This window comes from Schistocerca piceifrons, chromosome X (genome assembly GCF_021461385.2).
Source record: "Schistocerca piceifrons isolate TAMUIC-IGC-003096 chromosome X, iqSchPice1.1, whole genome shotgun sequence".
NCBI classification, from domain to species: Eukaryota; Metazoa; Arthropoda; class Insecta; order Orthoptera; family Acrididae; genus Schistocerca; species Schistocerca piceifrons.
The window spans coordinates 275,496,712-275,518,167 of record NC_060149.1 but is presented as its reverse complement, the minus strand read 5'-3'; the positions used below and the strand labels follow the sequence as shown (position 1 = coordinate 275,518,167).

The window sequence follows — 21,456 nt, the reverse complement described above, 5'->3', positions numbered from 1 at the left end:
TTGCAGCCTCGCAATCGCAGTGTAGCCAACCACACGTGAGCTGCCAAGTGACATGTTTCACCGGCCCAGGTATACAGCTTTCATTGTCTCAGGAAGGGTTCTGTTTTGTCCTTAGCAAGTGACAATAAGGACAGGATAAAGTACAAGTATATAATAGTTGACACTGCCTTGATTCAGCAGTAAATAAACCATGCTGATCAAGGCCACATGCAACAGTAGCTAAAACATCAGTCAACAACCCAACACTACAACATGCTCACATACTTGAGAACATTTTAGTGAAACTGACAGTGTCTGTGGAAGTTTACACTCATATACATAAACATCTGATTTTTTTATTTAAATATAATTACAACACATGATGTCAACATACAGATTACACTTACTTTCTTCCCGCGTTGCCATCTTCTAATGAGCCTGCATTATTTCCTCTTCCAAGATCATCTTCAGAGTCGGTAACAGCAACAGATCGGCCAATTACATCAGACACTTTAAGTACAGAGTCAGTGAAACGAAACACAGCACGGCCTTCACTGTTAGCACTGATATTCCCTAGGTCACCAGCATGCTGAAACAGTAATATAGTTTATATAAATAAACTAACTGAAAATCATTTGTTAACTGTATTATCCTTGTGCCTGAATTTATAGTTTATCTACTGCTATGTTAATGTATGTATGTTAGTGAGCTGCAATACCAAACCCTAATTTCATACTCCTGCCTTGGCCACAGATAGGAAACTAATTCCCATTTATGAAGAAACTGGTGCTCACCAGGTGCAAACAGAAACACAGCCAGTGACAAGAATACAGACCACAATCAGTCAGCACACGCAAATTGATAACAGGGATGATAAAATAGAAACAGTCAGTACCAGTAATGTGCTAAATCACTCTCATTATCTAGTTGACAGTATGCTGGACAAATTAGAAAAATGGGTCAAGAAGGAGAAAGAAAATGCTACAGGTAATAGCAAAGAACAAATTAACTGGTTTGAGTCAGGTGAGGACAAAGATGAAGTAAAGGCTTACATCTTCGACAATAATGGCAATCTGAAGACTAAAGTTTCGGTAGAGGAAGCACAGTCAGTTTTGGAAGGTTTTGAGGAGGAGGAGGAGGAGGAGGAGGAGGAGGAGGAGGAGGAGGAGGAGGAGGAGGAGGGGGGGGGGGGGGGAGGTGAGGAGTTGTTAGATGAAGGAGGTAGCAATAAAGACGAGGTCAGGGAACCTATTAGCTGTATTGACTTGCCCCAAACTGTAAGAGCAGACGACACTATTATAAATAGCAATGTTGTGCAGGGATGTAGAGTGGTGTAACAAACAAAAGTTGAGGAGGTTGTCAAGTGCTTTGAATTAAAATTGATGGACAAGTTGGAAAAGGCAGCTGCGAATGTAAAGTTGATGAACCTGTGAATCTGAGTGTAAATGTACTTGCAGCTGAACAAAATTACTTTAGCTGGAAATGAATTGAAAAGGAATTATAAGAAGACTTTTATGAAGAACCTCTAGAATAACTCACTCTATTATAAAAACTAGCATTTCAGCAGTAACAATGTGTTGTCTTCTTGATAGTAGTGGTGAAACAAGTGCTTCGTCCCAAGCATTTTTTAATTCTGTTCCTAATAAGAATGAGCTAACTGTCATGAAAGTAAGTGGGGTTAAGAATAATACATGCTACTGGAAAAGTTTCTTGACCAGTACTGCTCAAAGCTTCGATACCGACTGGTATAGGTAACACATGAATAGACCATCCTTTTTTAATTGTGCTCAGTTTAAATGTTGAAATGTTAATTGGCACAGATCTTTTAATGAAATATAAAGGAAAGATTGATTTTGATCAGAGCCATTTAGTATCAATTTTAACAGATTCTCAAGTGATTACAGAGCATTTCATTGAAACTTATGTGGGCAGCAATAATGAAGCATTGGAACTGCCTATTAGAGTAATGAGGAATAAAGGATACTTGCAGGAAGATAATGAATTGGGAAATAATGTGCAAGATACTAATGTGGAAAAGAACTACATCCTCAAAGAAATAGAGACTAAGGGACAATCAATAGATCAAATTTCTGATAAAAGAGCCTTGGAAACAAAAAGAGGGCATGATGCATAATCTTCCCCCCCCCCCCCCCCCACTAGTTTTAACACTGCTGAACTAGTGTTAGTCAAAACTAAAGGAAAACCTAAGAAAATTTCAGCAGAAACAAAGAAGTTTATGTATGTTTATCAAGGACCATTCAGGATAATAAGTAAGCCTCATGTAAACGCATACCATTCGGAATACCAGAAAAGTAAGAGAGAACTAGGCCTACAAACCACTGTAGATCTGAAGACTTTAATAACTGACTGTAATTAAGTTCTGTAGGGAATTTGTAACTCTTTGACGGATACAGAGTTTGGCATACTGTGTGGACCCAGCTGGATGAAACTTTATTTCCCTTTCAAGTTTCATTCTCTTCCTCTGTCTTATCTATAGTAGGTAAGGAATATACGCCTTCATGTTGTACATATGCTATTAGTTTGTAATATATTCATATTTAATAAGAATGATACCCAAAAATTACTAAACCCGAATGATGACTTGCAAGAGAATATGAGAGATAGTTTGCAATAGTGAATGCTAAGTGTTATAAAATAACAGTGGATAACATATGAGTACCAGCGACAGAAAAAGAACGGCTAAAGTAAACAAATAATAAATGAGATCCACAAAAAGGATCAGTAATAGTAAAATACAGATACTTTGTGTCAAGAGAAGCAATTGAAGCTGGAAATCCCTAAAATCTGAAACAATAAACTCTGCATAAATTAATTATTTCCAGTTGGAAGTAAGATTGTCTATAGGTAAGAGACGGTAATAAAATGGAGCCACTAGAGGCAAGCCAAAGCATTTTGATATTAATTAAAGGAGATGGGTGGAAGTGGTGTGAGGATCACACCAAAAATATATCGTTGATGAAGAAACAATACCATGTAACTGACAAATTGCCGATTTTTCATTTTTCAGTCAGATGATGTCTATAATATTACTTGAAAATACAGCTCTTCGGTTGCACAGGTAAAAATTTCCAGCTTTACCTAGGTTTCAACTGCTCTAAGGTAGCCTTCATCAGAAGTAAAATAAATTTATATTGCATAGAATAAATAGTTAAGAAATGGTTTAGAGCAACAGTGCTTATGTTAAAGATAAGAATATATTTGTACATTATAAAATATTCCTAGGAATGCAACTTGATTAAGACGCGACCCTTAGCGGCGCGTCTTAATCAAGTTGCATTCCTAGGAATATTTTATAATGTACAAATATATTCTTATCTTTATCGTGAGCACTGTTGCTCTAAACCATTTCATAACTATTTACTCTATTTAATGTAAATTTTTTTTACTTCTGATGAAGGCTGCCTTAGAGCAGTTGAAACCTAGGTAAAGTTGGAAATTTTTACCTGTGCAACCGAAGAGCTGTATTTTCAAGTAATATTATAAATTTCATCTACAGTTGCTGCACTATTGGCCATGTTCAAAATTGTCAGATGATGTCGTTGACCGTACGCACATCTGCTCTTAATGCCATAATGCCAAATTTTTAATTATTTACCATGAAAAAATTATCTAAAACAATACCACATATGTGACACAGCAAATAAATAGATGGCAATACAGCAGAACTGTAGAGAATTGAATACCATGTATCTACAATCTATGGATACTGTAAACAATACCACGTAAATATAAAAGCGCGCGCAGCCACAGCACATTGTTACTGCCTTATTACGTATTTAACAGTGCTCGAAAGTGGTTCCATGCTTGTAGCTTCATTCGTGATAATGGACAGTGATATAGATGATCTTTTTACTGAAGAAGAAATTGTTTCTCAGCTGAAATCAGCTTATGAAAGCGGAGAATCGTTCCTGAGAGTGACTGATAGTGGTAAGGAAATTGTTTTATTATTCACCTTTGAATGTTAGTAGCACAGCAAGTGTCTCATTGTGATATAAATCAGAACACCCCCACTTCACTCGTTCTGTGCTTTATTCATTTCTGCCAAAGATTTCTAGACTATCCATCTTCTTGTAGGATCTCCCGTAAATGCAGAACAAACAACAAATGAGAAAAGTCGTAATGCTGAAGTTACTTTTACCGAAGAAGAATTTATTTCATACATGGGGTTCTCGGTTACTGTTCCTGCAACATCTAATGACGCAGGTAAATTTTCTTAGAATTATTGTTAATAGTGTTACTGATGCTGTTGCTCTCATGAGTACATGAATTTGAGCTTCATCTTTGTCTGCTTAAATTAATATATAAATTTTTTTCCATCTAGAAACTTCAGTGGCTGTATCCAACAATGCTCAAAATGAAACCACAGTCACTGTTTCCACTAGAGACGACAGTACTTCACACTCATTGCTACGCAATGGTACTCATTGTTTGCCAAACACTCTGGATAAATTATCGGAAGATCATGGGAGCAATAATGATGCTGACAGTGAAGGCCAAGAATTTTATGGTGATGTAAGCAGTGACAGGAAAAGGAAGTCTAAACAACATCCTGAAGATTGGAAGAAAAATGCCAATAAAATTCTGAGAATGCGTGGATACAGAAGAAGTCGAATTGGTAAAATCACTCATGATACTCCAAGAGAGGTACGAAAATTAGGTCCAACATGTACTTCGAAGATGTGCCAGAAATCCGTTCAAAGGAGGTGTCATCAGTTTTCTGCTGATGATAGGCAGGCAGTATTTAACACAGTTTGGGAAACAATGTCATGGGATCAGAGAAAGGTTTATGTTACCAAACATCCAGGGAAGAACACTGGCAAATCCAGGAGAAAAAGGATGCTCATTTATCATTCGAAAAATGAGCTGGGGAAACATAAAGTATGCAGAAAGATGTTTCTCAATACTCTTGGGATTAAAGAATGGACAGTCCGATATTGGCTGGGTAATTCCACACATGGGATGACTCCTGATACAGAATCATCATGACCTCGAATCAAACAGATGAAGAAGAAAGATGAGAAAACCTTCATGAAAGAATTCCTGGACTCCCGAAACTTCCATCACATTAATGCAGGAAATCCTCCTCGAAGTTGTACCTTGAGCATATTCTACAATCCAAACAACAGCTGCATGGAATCTATGTGGAAAAATGTCATGTGGGGAAGGTTTCACCATCAAGTCGGGCTACCTTTAACTTGATTTTATAAGATGGTAACATTAGCTTATTTTCCCCCAAGAAAGACAAGTGCGACTTGTGTTGTAGTTACAGGCTTGGTAACTTGAGTGAAGATGTGTGGAAGCAACACACAGAACGGAAAGAGCAGGCAAGGATGCAAAAAGATGCTGACAAGAAAGAAGCCCAGCAGAAGCTCTGCTCAGTGTACACCATGGACTTACAGGGCGGGAAAGTAGCTCCATTTTTAAGTGCAAGTGCAGTTTATTATAAAACAAAATTGGCTGTTCACAACTTTACAATGTATAATTTAGAAAGTCATAATGCAGTATGTTACCGGTTCAAAGAAACGCAAGGTGATTTGGTTGCATCATGTTTTGCCTCATGCATCGTGGACACCCTATCCAGAACGATTAAGGAAAATCCCGTTCAAGTCATTCTGTATTCTGACGGCTGCACGTATCAGAACAGAAATCTGATATTATCAAATGCTCTTTTAAGATTAGCAATTGATACTGGAGTATTGATTACACAAAAGGTTTTGGAGAAAGGCCATACTCAGATAGAATGTGACTCAGTTCACAGTTCCATTGAGTGCAAGCTTAAAGGACGTGAAGTTACACTTCCTAGCCAATATGCTATGATATCTAAAGAAGTGAGAAAAAAGGCACAGCCATACGAAATCCATTTCCGAGATTATTCCTTTTTCAGCAACCATGTAGAAAAAAGTTTGTGGCTGTATGACTCAATTAGGCCTGGAAGAGCTGTAAAAAATGAGCCTACAGTTACCGATCTGAAGGCATTACAGTGCCGCCCAAATGGTATTATTTACTACAAGTGCTCTTTCAATGAGGTGTGGCAAGAATTACCAAGGCGACCAAGGAAAATTCTTGGAGATGCTTGCTTCCTGAAACTATACAAGGAAAGACGGAAAATCAAGAAATCCAAATGGGATCATTTACAACAACTTAAATCTGTTCTTCCTAAAGATTGTAATAGTTATTATGACAACATTCCTTATGAATGAAAATTATCATGGAGGTAACTGTGTAACGAGTATCAGTGCAGTGTAATTCTCTGTTGGTGCTTTGAGTGACGTTTAGGATTTTTCTTGAAGAAATGAGCAGACATTATCACAACTATGTAAACAGTATATTTATTTAAAATGTTTCTATGAAATCTTTCAATAAAAAATGATTAATGCTCCAAAACGTGCTGTTACTAGCTTTCTCAGCACCAAATACCAACGTAAATGTGTCAAGTCGTGCCGGGAGACTGACAAACAAATACCGCGTAAGTAGCAGATCATGGCATAAATACCGAGACAATTCCACGTATGTGCCGTAATTAAGCTTTCTAAAGCATTTTTTTCCACATTTTTATTTGATCCAATATTTCCTTGTAGCGCAACAATGCAAATTTAGCACCGCTGTGAAATGTATTAGGCATTTTAGACAGTTTTTTGTCTCTCGTGCAAAATTCTTATTTTGCTACTTACGCGGTATTGTTTCTTCACCGACGATATGTAAATAATGAGGTCAGTAGGTTGATGAAGATGAAAGGGAGAAAGAAGTGTCAAAATATAAGGATAAATGAAAATAGGGAGAAAGAGGAGTAATGAAACAGTAGGCTGACATATATGGTAAAATGGTGGAAAATTCGTGAGTAATTCCCTTACGTCTCGTAAAAAGGTTGAGAAACATGTAATTCTGCTCAAGGCAGAGGGTCTTAACAAATCAATATACACACATACAGACAATAACACAAATGCAGATTGCAGAGTTTAGGTATGTTATAACAAAAACTGGTTTTTCATTATGTGTGTGACAAAGCAAAGTAACTGCTGTCAAATCAAATAAATTTTTTAGTATGCTGATCTGTACGATAATTGAGCCATATGAAGATAGAGTTTACAAAAGTACCTCAATTTTCTGAGTAAAGAAACATCTAAGGTAATGAAGTAAACTGCAAACTATCCCAAAATGCAACTTATTTTAAAAACCTATGCTGACTTTCGGAGCATACTAGCTATGGTTTATAAAAAAAAATTATTTTGCAAAGTTCGTGATTCAACCTTAAAAATGGAGCAATTAGTAAAATTGAGCTAGAATAATGTCACGATTTTATGAAGTAGCAATTGCCATTAATCATTTTGAAAAAGTTGACAAGTTGATCATAGTTTCCCAAACAATAAATTAAAAAAAAAAGAAAAATTGTTTCTGATAACTTCTCTATTGTTTATTTAAATTATAAAAGGAAAATTGAATACAGAATGTCTTTTGTCCTCCCTTAGATGTAAGATGAGACCAGAAGCTTAGGCTATGTTATCTGCTTCTCAGGGGCATGGAGGCTTCTTGAAAAGCAGCCTGCAAGTTGTATGGAGAAAGAAGCAAGGACACCTACCACAGTAACTCCCCCCTTTTCCTTTTTGTAATAGATTATCATGAAGACTGCCATACATGGTGACTTCCCACTCTCTATCTTTAATGTTTTAGAGAAAGTGGCTCACAAGGACATGCCCTATAGCACCCACAGTTGTGGTTAAATGAGTGAGTACTGAAAAGTGAAATGTTTGTGTGTGTTTCTCTTTCAGGTAAAGACTGAACACTGTAAATCACAAGATTAATTTTGTAATAATCTAAAATTTTATTTCATGTTACTATGTTATTTTATGCACATGATTTGTAAATGGTTAACTTTGTGGGTGTAGTATTAAGAAAAAATTAGCTAAAAGCAGTTCCATTTAAAAGAGCTACAGCAACATCACTAGTTTCTAACGTTTAATTTTGTTCACAAATAAATCTTTTCACAAAAATAAACAGGGGGTCATGTGGCAAAACAAGAGCTGCATCATTGTGAGAGATGCAGAGGCGAGTGTGTGTGCCAGGACTTACCCCCAGTTCACTACTACCGGTGCCATATCATCATAATGCGCTTGTGTGTAATAGACAAAGGATCGCACCATAATCCAAGAATGAAATTAAAAATTGAAATAACTTTCCCAGGCTTTGACAGTGTATGCTTCAGTATATTAATGTTAACATTGTTAAATCTCAGAATGGTCTAATGAATATGTTCCGCTAAATACATTATTTTAAGAAAAAAAATAAGTGGCGTTTAAATAATGATGCTAGAAAGCTAAAAATTGTTCAGAATGTGCAAATGTATATCACAATTGAAAGTTACAGGTCTCAATTTGATTGGGGCAACATTTTGGCCAAAATCGGCATCTTTAGGAAAATCTGAAGGCATTAAATATTAGACTCAGAAACATGAAAATTCGTAAATAGCCTCAGTTTCATATAAGAACATTAACTTTGTGACTCCATTGAGCTACCTCTATTAGTTTTCAAGTTATTTACTAAAAACCAAATTTGGAACAAAAAGTCTTTAGTCATAATAGATTAAGTACATCTGTATTTGTTATAGAAAATTTTAATTACAGCAGTTGATTACACTCATGAAATAACACAGCTGTACCAAATTCAAGTCATGTCAGTCAAACACCTGCATATGCTGTACCTCGGACGACGTCACAGCCAGATAGCTACCAAAAAGGTAGGAAGTGAACTTGCGACGACTGTACACCGTCCTTGATCACTTAGATTTCATGGCTGTAACTGTTCGTGTGCCGCCCATAATGTTGATAAAACTGTGTTGCAATTGGTGAGATTACAGTCCACTTTCAAGGCATGCAATTAACTTTGATGATTAGAAGTCACAGTGATAGACCACTTTACTTGGAACTTCCTGTAGAGATCATCTCTGAACTGTTAATAGTGGTGTTTGTGATACGGACATTATTATTGTTATTATTATTATTCTCAGGAATGTTATTATATTATGTGTATATGAATTTTTACTCAATGTATTAATCAGTTACAACTCAAAACTTTTATTTATAGTCATAGTTCCTGATCCTACTGAGTAAACATCAAGTAGGTACATTTTCTTTAAGTGAGTATGAAGAATAATGTGGACTTGCAGACTGGAAATTATGGTCGGTATGTTTTTAGGCTCTTGCAAACGGTGAAAAGATAATACCCACAATCCCACAGTCTCTCTGTCTTTCTTGTCCCAATACACTCAAGCTCACGTGTTATAAGGACAGCATCAGCAAAACACCTTGTTCTTATAATTGACAAGATCAGAAGTGTTTACATTATCAAAGAAGAACTGTCCTGAGAGTGATATAACATCTTCATTATTAAGTGCATTTCGGATGTGGTCTCAGTATTTTGTACAGTTCGTGTTGTGTCAGCCTGTTTGGCAGCCACTGGAAGAAGTGCTGATTACAGCAAACACATTCAAAGCAACTCTGATATGTAATTACAAAAAGTTCAGGAAGTAGCATCAATAAATCAAAGCTAAAGTCATCTGTAAGTGCAGGCCCTTGGCACTGTCTAGTATACTGAATGCCATGGAGTTATACTGCAACTACTATTTAACATACAACTACTGTGAATGTCTGTGCAAGTGCCTCCAATAGGCCAATGCATTTATTCTTAGATTAAGCAGTAGTAGTAGCAGACAATCATGTTCATATTAAAGTATCATTAACATTTGTTACACCTAATAATGGACAGTAAGCTATTGCTTACCAGTTTTAACACTGCATAAGACACTCCAGATCATAAAACTCTGATGATAGGAACTCACCTAGGATGGTTACACCTATGAAACAAATTACCACAGGACCAAATGCAGCTTTTGAAACTGAAGATGATGTATATTTTGCTTTAGACATAGACAATTGTGCTAGTGTATGAAATTTCCCAGTGGATGTGTACATCTTCCCCCAACAAACCAACAATAACACAGTCTTGTGGAAAGTGTTTGTACATAGTGGATGGCCACGTTCAAAGTGATAGGTGTTTGCCACAGCCCCCAGACAGTTGTTTTATGTGCAACAGAATATCAAGTAGAATATCTTCTTGTACCATCAATCACCCATGGATGGACATCGAAGAGTAATTACTGTCAACACTGACAAAGTTCTCTGTTTATTATATCTAAGTCACTAGGATGTAATACAGATGAAGTAACTGCTCTACCTTTATCGCTACTTGCTTTGAATCGAGGACGATATCACGCATCTTGCCTGAAGTTGTGATGTTTGTATGGAGCATCCAGTTAACTTCAGTGGTTTCTCTAAGAACTGTATGCCAGCCACATGATTGCAAATCTTATCAAAGCCCCTGGCACTGACAAGGAAATGGTGATGCAGAAAGCATGGTTCGGACTTCTATGAAACACGCGCTCAAGACTATTCAGCAGCATCAGAAGATAGCACGTTAAAACTTTTTATGAGAATATACTGAGCCACTTAAGTTGGCAGTAGAAGCCTGGCTGAAATTTCACATGGCCATCAACCCTGGACCTTACATCAACCACGGACCCTACTGAAAACATTTTGCCTGTAAAAACACAGGAAGGTAATGTGCCATCACACCAAGCTCCAGCCTAGAGATTCAATGATAATTTATTCCTTAGAAACCCAAGGAACATGGGTGATGGGAACTTACAAGGATGTATGCCATTTGGATGATAGATGGCCAGACATGGTTGGTGATGGCCACCTAACAAGTAACACTAAAATTTCAGTACACCCAACAATGTGAAATCTGTTTTAGTCACAGAAAATACAGGTACTCTCTCTACAAATGGAGCTGTACTACTTTACCCAGGACATAACCAGCAGACCCCCATTCAGCCTTTTTGTCCATTTTCAGCTAAGAGCAACCTGGCCATTCCTAGCTGTGTACATTCAAGTTTCACCATCAGAACAGTATTGCCTTCAATGCTGTTTCACTTACAATCTTCCTACCATCCAGCAGCAGTCATCAAGCCATAAAATTATTTTTGAACATTCAGTCTACTACTTCAGTTACAAGCCACATTTCAGTGTACTATTTATTGCTATGACAATGATATCAGAAAAGCTACAAAACAGTGAGGTAGCTGAAGCAACTGAGGGCTACTAAGGTGGAATGTTTACAAGCAACTGACAGCTCATCTATCACAAAAATGTGGCACTGGGCTACACCTCAGGTATGAACTTGAACTCACAACAAACACATTTTGTGTGTGTGTGTGTGTGTGTGTGTGTGTGTGTGTGTCTAATGTTTCCATCTGTCTAGAACCTCTTGACCCACACTCACCCCCTCCGGATGTCTGAGTTTCTCTTTGCCTGTCTATGTGAATGTCCTGGGAAAAATCGTGATATAGAAGGCATGTTTTAATAATTGTAATTAACGTTTTGTTATTTACAAGCTGATATCATCAAAAAATCTTAAAACAATCATTGGAAGAATTTTTTTTCTAAAATGTGGACATTAAAGCATTTGGGAAGAGGACAAAGGGGTGGGGAGGGGGAGGATAAAAAGGGGGAGAGGTGAGAGGTGGAAGGCAGAAGTAGGGGGGGGGAGAGGGGGGGAGGCTTTCAAACAGGAATCAATGGCAATTTTTAAGTATGAACTTAACAAGACAGCATTGTTGAAAAATCTCTGTAAACATTTGTTAGCAACAAACAAAAAACATGCAGTATGCTCAAATACTGTATATTGCTCTAATTGAAACTTGGGCCATGGATGCAAAACTGTTGCCAGAACGTACCATGGCTGTCTTTTTACTGTATTCCTGTGGATAATGCTGAGTAAAATAAATAAAGAAATGTCAAAGAAGTACGTCATATCAAGATTATTAGAGGCCTACAATCAAATTGGCCAAGGATTTGGTAAGAAAGCTGAGGAGATGCAGATCCTCAAGGAAGAATGAGATACCACAGCCTGTATATAGCCTCATTAATTTCCTGTCCTCTCTTGAAAGCAGTGTCAAGATTATTAAGGACCTATGATTAAACCAGCCAAGGCTTTGGTAACGAAGCTGAGGATATGCAGTGCCTCAAAGAAGAATGAGATCTCAAGGCCTGTAAACAGCCCAATTAATTCACTGGCCTCTCCTGAATGCACTAGTGTATACTTTACAAATATGTGTTGTGAGGCTAAATGACATGTCAACCTCCCTCCATGTTCAATGTGGGTAGATAACTTTCATTGCCCAGCCAATTTGGGTGGTCTCTGGGACTGAGGCATTAAACAGATCATGTAGTGACTTGTCAGTTTCTCAGTCTCGAAATGGTGCATGTCTGCCAACCACAGAAGGAATCTGGTCAGTAAATGACGCAATTGAATATTCAGCACTTAAGTAATGAACAACATCATATAGTTATGAAGCATTTATTAACACATCTATCAACAGTTGCAGTACACATATTTGGCGACTAGTTCCAAACCAACTGGTTAATTTTCAAGTCTGGCCTGCTGAGGCTGCACTGAAAGTACCTGATCTTAATAATAAGCTCCAAAATAGCAATACATGCTTTACAAAATGTTCACAGAATGACTGTCACAATCCTCATGTGCCTCTTAACGAGTTTGATTTTGACTCGCTAAGAGGCAAACGTGGATTGCTCAGGCTTGAAAATGAACCTGATGGTTTGAAACTAGGCACCAAACACATTAACTGCAAACTGTTGACAGATTCATTAATATATATTTCATGAAATATGTATTAAAAAAGAAGTTGCTGGTTATCCGTAAACAAGATGTAGAAACTGAAAAATCAGTTAGTCATATAATATCTTCCTATATGTGCATATCTTGTCAGCTGTTTAGTCTCTCACATTTTGGACTTTGTGGGACATCAGCATTCCGTTTTCTCCCTGTTTCTAAGCAATTCTCTTTCAACCCCATAGCTCATTAAATCTGACCAGCACATCACATTTTCATGTGCAGAAAACATTGGCTACATCCAATATTGAAACTTCCTGGCAGATTAAAACTGTGTGCCCGACCGAGACTCGAACTCGGGACCTTTGCCTTTCGCGGGCAAGTGCTCTACCATCTGAGCTACCCAAGCACGACTCACGCCCGGTCCTCACAGCTTTACTTCTGCCAGTATCTCATCTCCTACCTTCCAAACTTTACAGAAGCTCTCCTGCGAACCTTGCAGAACTAGCACTCCTGAAAGAAAGGATACTGCAGAGACATGGCTTAGCCACAGCCTGGGGGATGTTTCCAGAATGAGATTTTCACTCTGCAGCGGAGTGTGCGCTGATATGGGCGTGATATGGGCGTGATATGGGTGTGGAAAGACCACACAGATAATATTGTGGGGAAGGCGAGCCAAAGGTTGCGTTTCATTGGCAGGACACTTAGAAGATGCAACAAGTCCACTAAAGAGACAGCTTACACTACACTCGTTCGTCCTCTGTTAGAATATTGCTGCGCGGTGTGGGATCCTTACCAGGTGGGATTGACAGAGGACATCGAAAGGGTGCAAAAAAGGGCAGCTCGTTTTGTATTATCACGTAATAGGGGAGAGAGTGTGGCAGATATGATACGCGAATTGGGATGGAAGTCATTAAAGCAAAGACGTTTTTCGTCGCGGCAAGATCTATTTACGAAATTTCAGTCACCAACTTTCTCTTCCGAATGCGAAAATATTTTGTTGAGCCCAACCTACGTAGGTAGGAATGATCATCAAAATAAAATAAGAGAAATCAGAACTCGAAGAGAAAGGTTTAGGTGTTCGTTTTTCCCGCGCGCTGTTCGGGAGTGGAATGGTAGAGATATAGTATGATTGTGGTTCAATGAACCCTCTGCCAAGCACCTAAATGTGAATTGCAGAGTAGTCATGTAGATGTAGATGTAGCTGCAATTTTCTGTGACCGGCAGAACAGCCACTAGAGTGCATTAGTGTTGTCAAAATGATGGAGAATAAGGGGTGTGAGCCGTGTCAAATGTTGTGTGATAGCTGAAGGACATGGAGATGTTGCATTATCATGTACACAGCTTCATCAGCACCTGACACAGTTTGGAATGTGCCTCACTGTCAGTCTCCAATTGGCTGGCTGTTAGACTCATGCAATATTCAGATTTGTGGGACATTTGGATGTGACAGTGGTCAGATGATGGACTGCATGGGAACGTGAGGGTAGGCAAACTCATCATCAAGGTTCTGGTCTACTACGTCTATATTGTGCATTAAACAAATCATAATGCCTTCACATCGGCACCTGCCATCCAAGAACAAGGAATGGACCTCTTGAAACCATCTGGCTTATCTCACACCATTGGTTGGAGACTGGCAGCAGTTGGACTAGGGAATTCCCATCCAACGCAAAGAGTACCATTAAGACTAAACTGTGTTTGGAGTGGTACCATGACCAGAAAGTATGTACTGATGACGAATGGTGTCACACTGAGTTCAGTGATTAATCGCGGTTCAGACTACCCTGGATGACAATCACTGGCATGTATGGCAGCAAACTGGGAAGAGGTCCTATTTTTCCAATGTTTTGGAGAGGCACGGTAGTGTTACTCCTGGTGTCACGGTGTAGGGAGCCATCGGATATGACTTCAGGTCACGGCTTGTAGCGATTGGGGGAACTCTGATGGCACAATGGTACATCATGAACATCCTGCATCCTCTTGTGTGACAGTATTGTGGTACCATTTTTCAATGCTCTACAAATGAAGTGTGTATATGAAGTGTCTGTGAGATGTTGAGGTACTCCTACTGCCAGCACGATTTCCAGATCTGTTCCTGATAGAATATGTGTGGGATTAACTCGGATGTCAAATTTGTCCCAGTATCTAGCATATCAATGATAAGTTACAACAGCTGCCTAGGGAGAGGGTACGTCTTTATGACATCCTTTCCAACTGAATCACTGCATGCATTCATGGCCAGAGGAAGTGCAATGCTATACTAATAAGTGGGCGCATACTGCAAGTTCTTTGTAAATTTGACTTGACTTTGTAATCACTGAAATAACATCACATAAGCTTTCAACACATGAAGTTTCCTCCCCCCCCCCCCCCCCCCCTCTCCTTCTGGGTGCTTAACATTTTTTATCCATCAGTGTGTAATCTAGAAACTTAATTTTATGAACAACAGTTATCACCGATTCACTAAAAATAATGAACAGCACATATACAAGACCTGCCACTCAAATAACATCAGATAAATGACCAGCACATATATCATGGGTATGACAGAATTAGACACAGGGGAATACTTCTGATTAAGTTAACTATCAATTTTACAGATAAAAATACTGCTTTTACTCTGCATATGATGTTATGAGTGCCAGTTTTGAATAATGTGTATTGACTTTATATGTATTTTATAATTTTGAATGCCATTTTTTCTGTCAGTTTAATCAACAGTAGTCGTACTGCCGTGTATCATCACAACCATCTATTGTAAAACAATGTGTGTAAATAACTTTTCTATTTCTTTGTTTATAATGTAATCGGAACACTTTACTGTTTTACAATATGCTTAATTTTGTTGCCATCCCAATACACACATGTATCACATCACCTCTACTTCATCCTTATTACTTTTCCACTGCCTCCTGCCCTGCCCCCCCCCCCCCCCCCCCCCCCCCCCCCCCCCCCCCCCCGCAGAGAAAAGGGGGAGCCATGACTGACTAGTTTGCTGTAGTGTCTCAACATGCATTTACTTGACTTATCTGCACCCACATACTGTTATGGAATCAATATTATTTATCAATATCATTCTTAATTACATACTTACTCGACATCCTGCATTGTCAAGTGGACCACCATGGGTTGTATTCTGTGGGTTATAGTGCCCACCCAAGCTGTTAATGGAATAAAGAAAATTAAAATTAATCCAGCACTCCAATACCTGAAAATATACACATACACTTGAAAGTGCAAAAATATGCTAGCTAGAAATCAAGCAAAAATTCCAATTCTTGTGCAGTATTGACACAAATGAAATGCAACATGGAAGTTTTTCAATCTATGTTGGGGAACCCTGAACAGAAAAGTTAACTTTAAATACTATACAAATATAGTTCTTTTTATATTTTAGACATCAAAGAGTGAAAAACTTCCCTGCAAAAAAATTACTGCCATTATCAATAGTAGGGAAGCATTTGCTGAGGGTCTACACCTGAATGGACATGAACAGGATCATAGTTTTGACTCAAAGTGTCATTGTTTGTTGTTTCAGTCTCTTTTCTTTTCACAAGACACACAGTTATGAGAGGGCTTAGCACGAGTACGTGATACCCTATCCCATTCTTATTCGACTGCACCCTGAGAAGACAAGGAGAATTGGGAAAAGCAGGAACATCAACACACTTACTGAGACCTAAGCACAAATATGTAAAATTATATTGTCTAGTCTATACTGATGACATGGCATTAATTGCTTAAGACATAACAAATGCACAAAAAAACTTGAAATAGGAAATATTAGACTACCACTGACACAAAAACATGACTGATGCAAAACACCATGTACGATCAAAATTAGCAACAACAAAATATTCTGCATTAAAGAATCTAGATACCTAGGTAAATGTATCACTGAAAATTTTTACAAAAAGGTTTCTATAAAAGTCAAACTTCAGAAAATAGAAACTAAATTTCAGTTAACCTGTCCTTACACTAAAAGTCTAATGCATACAACAGTTATTGAAACAGAATAAATCTACACATTAGACACATTTACTTTCCAAAAAAAAATTTTTAAAGTGCAATTAAAAGCAAAATAACGTAAAATTATGAGAAAAATCTTATGACAAAGAATAAAATTCTGAATACATTACCCAAGTCACGTGCAGAAATGTATATGCAAATATAGAAACTCTGATTACAGTATGTACGGGCAGCTGAACTTGAGGGACACACAAAGAATGTACCAAAGAGGCGTACTCACCAGAGTCACACAGTCTTGAAACACATGACTACCAGACTCAACCGATGGACATGAATAGAAAGTGACCTTAAGGAATAATTATCATCAAATCTACAGGGCTAAGAAGCAATCAATCAGGAAATGATAAAGATCACATTACATTGTAGACTGACTGATCAACACAAGCAAACTCATTTGTTGAGTGTAAAAAAGTACTGGGCTAAAGAGAAGGCCCACGAGTGTTAATTTGAATGGTCCTGTGCGTGCATACATGCATGTGTGCACACACGTATGTATGCATAGTACTATTCAAATTAACACTCTTAGGCCTTCTCTTTAGCCTTATACTTTTTCACACCCAACAACTGAATTCATTTCTCTTCATCCGTCAGTGGGTGTACACACACGGACCATGCTGCGCGTGCACGCACACACACTCTTTTTGAGCTTCAATAATTGAATGTCTATGATACCATTCACAATTCAACATTAAACACATTTCTTAACTACAATACTGCCCAGTTAATTTGTCACAATGGATGTGATATAGCTACAAATCTATTGCCCCAATCCCAGCAGTCAGGAAACTGATTCAGGAAATAATGTTAAAAGGAGTCTTGCAACACTGGAATAATGCTGAAACATTAGTGATTTCCACCACGGTTTCAGAAGAAGTCAAAGTATCACATCAGCAGCAGTACAAAATGTCCATTATGTACTTGTAAAAATAAACTAACAATACCAAGCAGCAGCAGTAGTCCTAGACCTCTCAAAAACTTGATACAGTACATCATGATGTGCAAAAAAAATTTTGGAATGAGTGGTGTCACTGGAAAACTAATGCAATTCTACAAACATATTTAAAAGTCAAACAATAGCATATGCAAATTATACAGGATGAGCTTCCTAAGAGTTGTCAGGCATGTTTTCTCTGGTGCTTCAGCAGATATTTGCAATTTTGCCTTTGCAGTGTGTAGCTGGAGTCAGCCCAAACAAATACTGTTCATCATGTTTTCGTGGAATGCCCAGTGATGACAGAAGGTGTCAGTATGTTTCCCATTAAACACAAAATGATTTTTAAAGAAGAATTTTACATGCCCATTTGATAGAGTAGTCCTAAATTAGAAAAAAAAACACTAGTCTAGTCTGATGCTCCTTTTACTAATATGTATGAATGGGACAGTAACAAACAATGAATAACCAGTACTCCAACAGTGACTCAGCAGTGCCACTGCATGGCACTAGCATTTGGCATGAACCAGAATAAACGAATATTTCACTAAACTAATTTGGAACCGCCCTATTGAATAACATGTAAAATTCCACTTTAAAAATTATTTTCTTTGTAACGGCAAAAAAACAGATGTGTCCAACAATGCTGGGCGTCACACGAAAGACAAGATGAGCAGCATTTGTTTGGACTGACTCCATCTATAAATTGCAAAAGAGATATAGCAAATGTCTGCTGCAACACCAGAGAAAATGTGCCTGATGACTCTTAGGAGGTGCACCCAGTATATAATAATGGAGAAATATTGGAGAGGACATGGCTGTGTTCCTCAGGGCTCCATTCCTATTCATATGTTATGTAAATTATTTCTCAAGTTCTCTAGATAGTAAGCATCTCATCGCTATGTATACTGATGACATATCTGGTGTCTGAAGAGATTCAAAACTTTATTGAAAAGGCAACAGCTCACTTTGAAAGAGACAACTAAGAAGTTAACACAGAACAAATAAATATTATTCACTTTAAACTGAGTGATCCCAACAGACAAGATATTGCGAATGATGGGTTTCTGTCAAAAACCTGTTCGGAATGTAAATTTTTGAGCTGATTCATATAAGACCAACTTTCATGGGACCAACAAGTTGACCATGTCTCAAAACAACACCTACATGCATTAAGGAGAGGTTATCATCATCTTTAAATTCTCAACTAAATTCTGAAACCCCAAGGACTGTATATTTTGGATTAGTATAACCTTTCTTGTCTTACGGAATAGTACTTTGGGTCAGGAACTGTCACACTAATATGAAAATGGTTTCAAACTGCAGAAGAAAGCCTTGAGAATTGCAGCAAAAGTGAAATATGGTACATCCTGTAAAAGTCTGTTTACAAGTTTCAATATTCTCACAGTTTATGCCATGTACATGCCACAAGCCATTATAGTAGTGAAAGAAGACACTAAGGTCACATACAGGAACACAAATTCACAACCATGATAAAAGGTATAAAACAGACTTTCATGTACTTAACAGAAGATGAAAAGCAAAAAGCCTGTATGTCACATGGGCTGACCCTCATAATTCGCTACCAAATCATCTTAAGATGTTGACGGGGGTACTTTTAAAAAGTGACCCAAGCAGTCGCTTACCCATGAACACCTGTGTAACTAGGATTAATGTGAATAATAATGTAAACAATAATCGTGTACTAGATATAAGTATGGTAGTTGATTGGTTGGTTGGTTGGTTGGTTCATTGAAAGGGGGGAGGGAGGGGGGGGGGACCAAACTGCCTGGTCATTGGTCCCTTGTGCCTAGAAACAACTCCACAAGGGAAAGACTAAAAAACCAGACTCACAGTAGAAAACCAGGAGGGAAAAAAAAAATCACAAGAACGACAGAAAGGCAACAAACACTACAATGGACAAGAAGACCACAGAGACATGCAAGAAACAGATAGAAGGGACTAAAATGAGAGCAGATGACTGTGTCTGGCTGATCATGAGAATAAAAAGGATAAGCCAACCACTCTGCAACACATCAAAACCTCCAGCCTAAAAGCACTAGGGTAGAGAACACAGACTGACAAAGGACATGTGCTAAAAATTAGATAGAACAATATATAAAATATAAAACTGAATCAGCCGATGAGGTGTTGTCAGCTAAAATTAATGATAAAGAGTCCAGTAACCAAAGATTACATCACAGGGCAGCCAAAGTAGTACAATGCAACAGAATATGAGCCAATGTCAACCGGCCACCACACTGACACTGAGATGGGTCTTCATGGAGAAGGTCATAGCCATGGGTCACCCAAGCGTGCCCGATGCGGAGCTGGCAGAGAACCACAGATCCCTGCGAGAGGCCCACATGGAGGACTTCCACACATTCGTAGCCTACTTTATGGCATGCAGTTTGTTGTGCGTACCAAGGTGATGCCATTCTGTCTCCCAAAGCTGAAAAACCTTATGGCGCAATACCGAACGGAGGTCAGTTTCAGAGATGCCAATCTCCAGAAGCGGTTTACATATAGCCTGTTTGGCCAGTGTGTCAGCAAGTTCATTGCCTGGGAATCAAACGTTACCTGGGGTCCACACAAACACCACTGAATTATCAGACTGTTCCAGGGCATAGATGGACTCCTGGATGGTTGCTACCAAAGGATGGCGAGGGTACCACTGGTCAATAGTTTGTAAGCTGCTCAAGGAGTCACAACAGACAAGAAACAACTCACCAGAGCACAAACGGATATGCTCAAGAGCACGAGATATGGCCATCAGCTCTGCAACCATCTGGCAAGGAGTGCTGTTTGATATGTCCTCTGTGAGAATAGACAAAGCCAAAATGACCATCGGCCATCAAGCAATCAGTGTAAATTACTTAAGAGCCTCGGGATATGTCAAGAATCAAAAGGGAGTGACAGTGGAGAGCCTCGGGAGGAACTGAGTCCTTAGGGCCATGTGAAAGGTCCAGAAGAAGCTGCGGCCTAGGTATACACCGTGGAGGTGTATATGAATGGACCTGGAGTAGAGGTGGTAAAGGGAAGAACTCCAGTTCACACAGAAGCAATCCGACACGAACCGCGATCATAATCCCTGACCTCGGCCGCCGATGCACGAGATGAACCACCATGGTTGGTAAACGGAGACGGTAATTTGGATGGTCAGGAAAGCTACAAATGTGTGCGACGTAATTGGTGAGCAGTTGTGCATGCCTGTTCTGCAATGGAGGGACTCCAATCTCCAGCCACCACACTGGTCACCGGAATCATCCAAAATACTCCCTTCGCTAGTTGAACTCCACAGTGGCGCACTGGGTCTAGTAACTGCAATGCTGAGGGTGCTGCCAAACCATAAACCAGACTCCCATAATGAAGGCGGGATTGAACAAGGGCTCTGTAGAGCTGCAGCAGTGTACAGTGATCTGCACCCCAGTTGGTGTTGCTCAGGCAGCGGAAGGCACTGAGGTACGCTTAAGCTGACAAAGGTAAGGAAGCCAAGTCAATTGGGTGCCGAAAATCAATCCGAAGAATCAATATGTCTCCACTAAAGCAAGTGGATCATCATCAAGGTAACGTTCTGGTTTCAGATGAATGGTACGATGTCAACAGAAGTGCACGACGCATGACTTTGCATCTGAAAACTGGAAGCTGTGGGCTAGAGCCCATGACTGCACCTTGTGGATGGCTCCCTGTAGGCACCGCTCAGCAACACCAGTACTGGTGAAGTAGTAGGAAATGCAAAAGTTGCGTGCACAGAGATAAGGTGAGACGGATGGCCCCAGAGCTGCTGCTAGACCATTAATGACCACTAA

At 38.9% G+C, this 21,456-nt stretch overlaps 1 protein-coding gene across 2 annotated transcripts in view; it reads right to left on the bottom strand.

Annotated features, from left to right (window-relative positions):
* LOC124723015 (copper chaperone for superoxide dismutase) overlaps positions 1–21,456 on the bottom strand; it is a 92,083-nt gene that overhangs the window by 6,065 nt on the left and 64,562 nt on the right. For both annotated transcript variants that reach the window (XM_047248190.1, XM_047248191.1), the window contains exons 4-5: positions 15,782–15,848; positions 387–568 (exon numbers count right to left, since the gene is read on the bottom strand). In XM_047248190.1, coding sequence (XP_047104146.1) covers positions 387–568; positions 15,782–15,848 — 249 coding nt within the window. The remainder of the gene's footprint in view (positions 1–386; positions 569–15,781; positions 15,849–21,456) is intronic.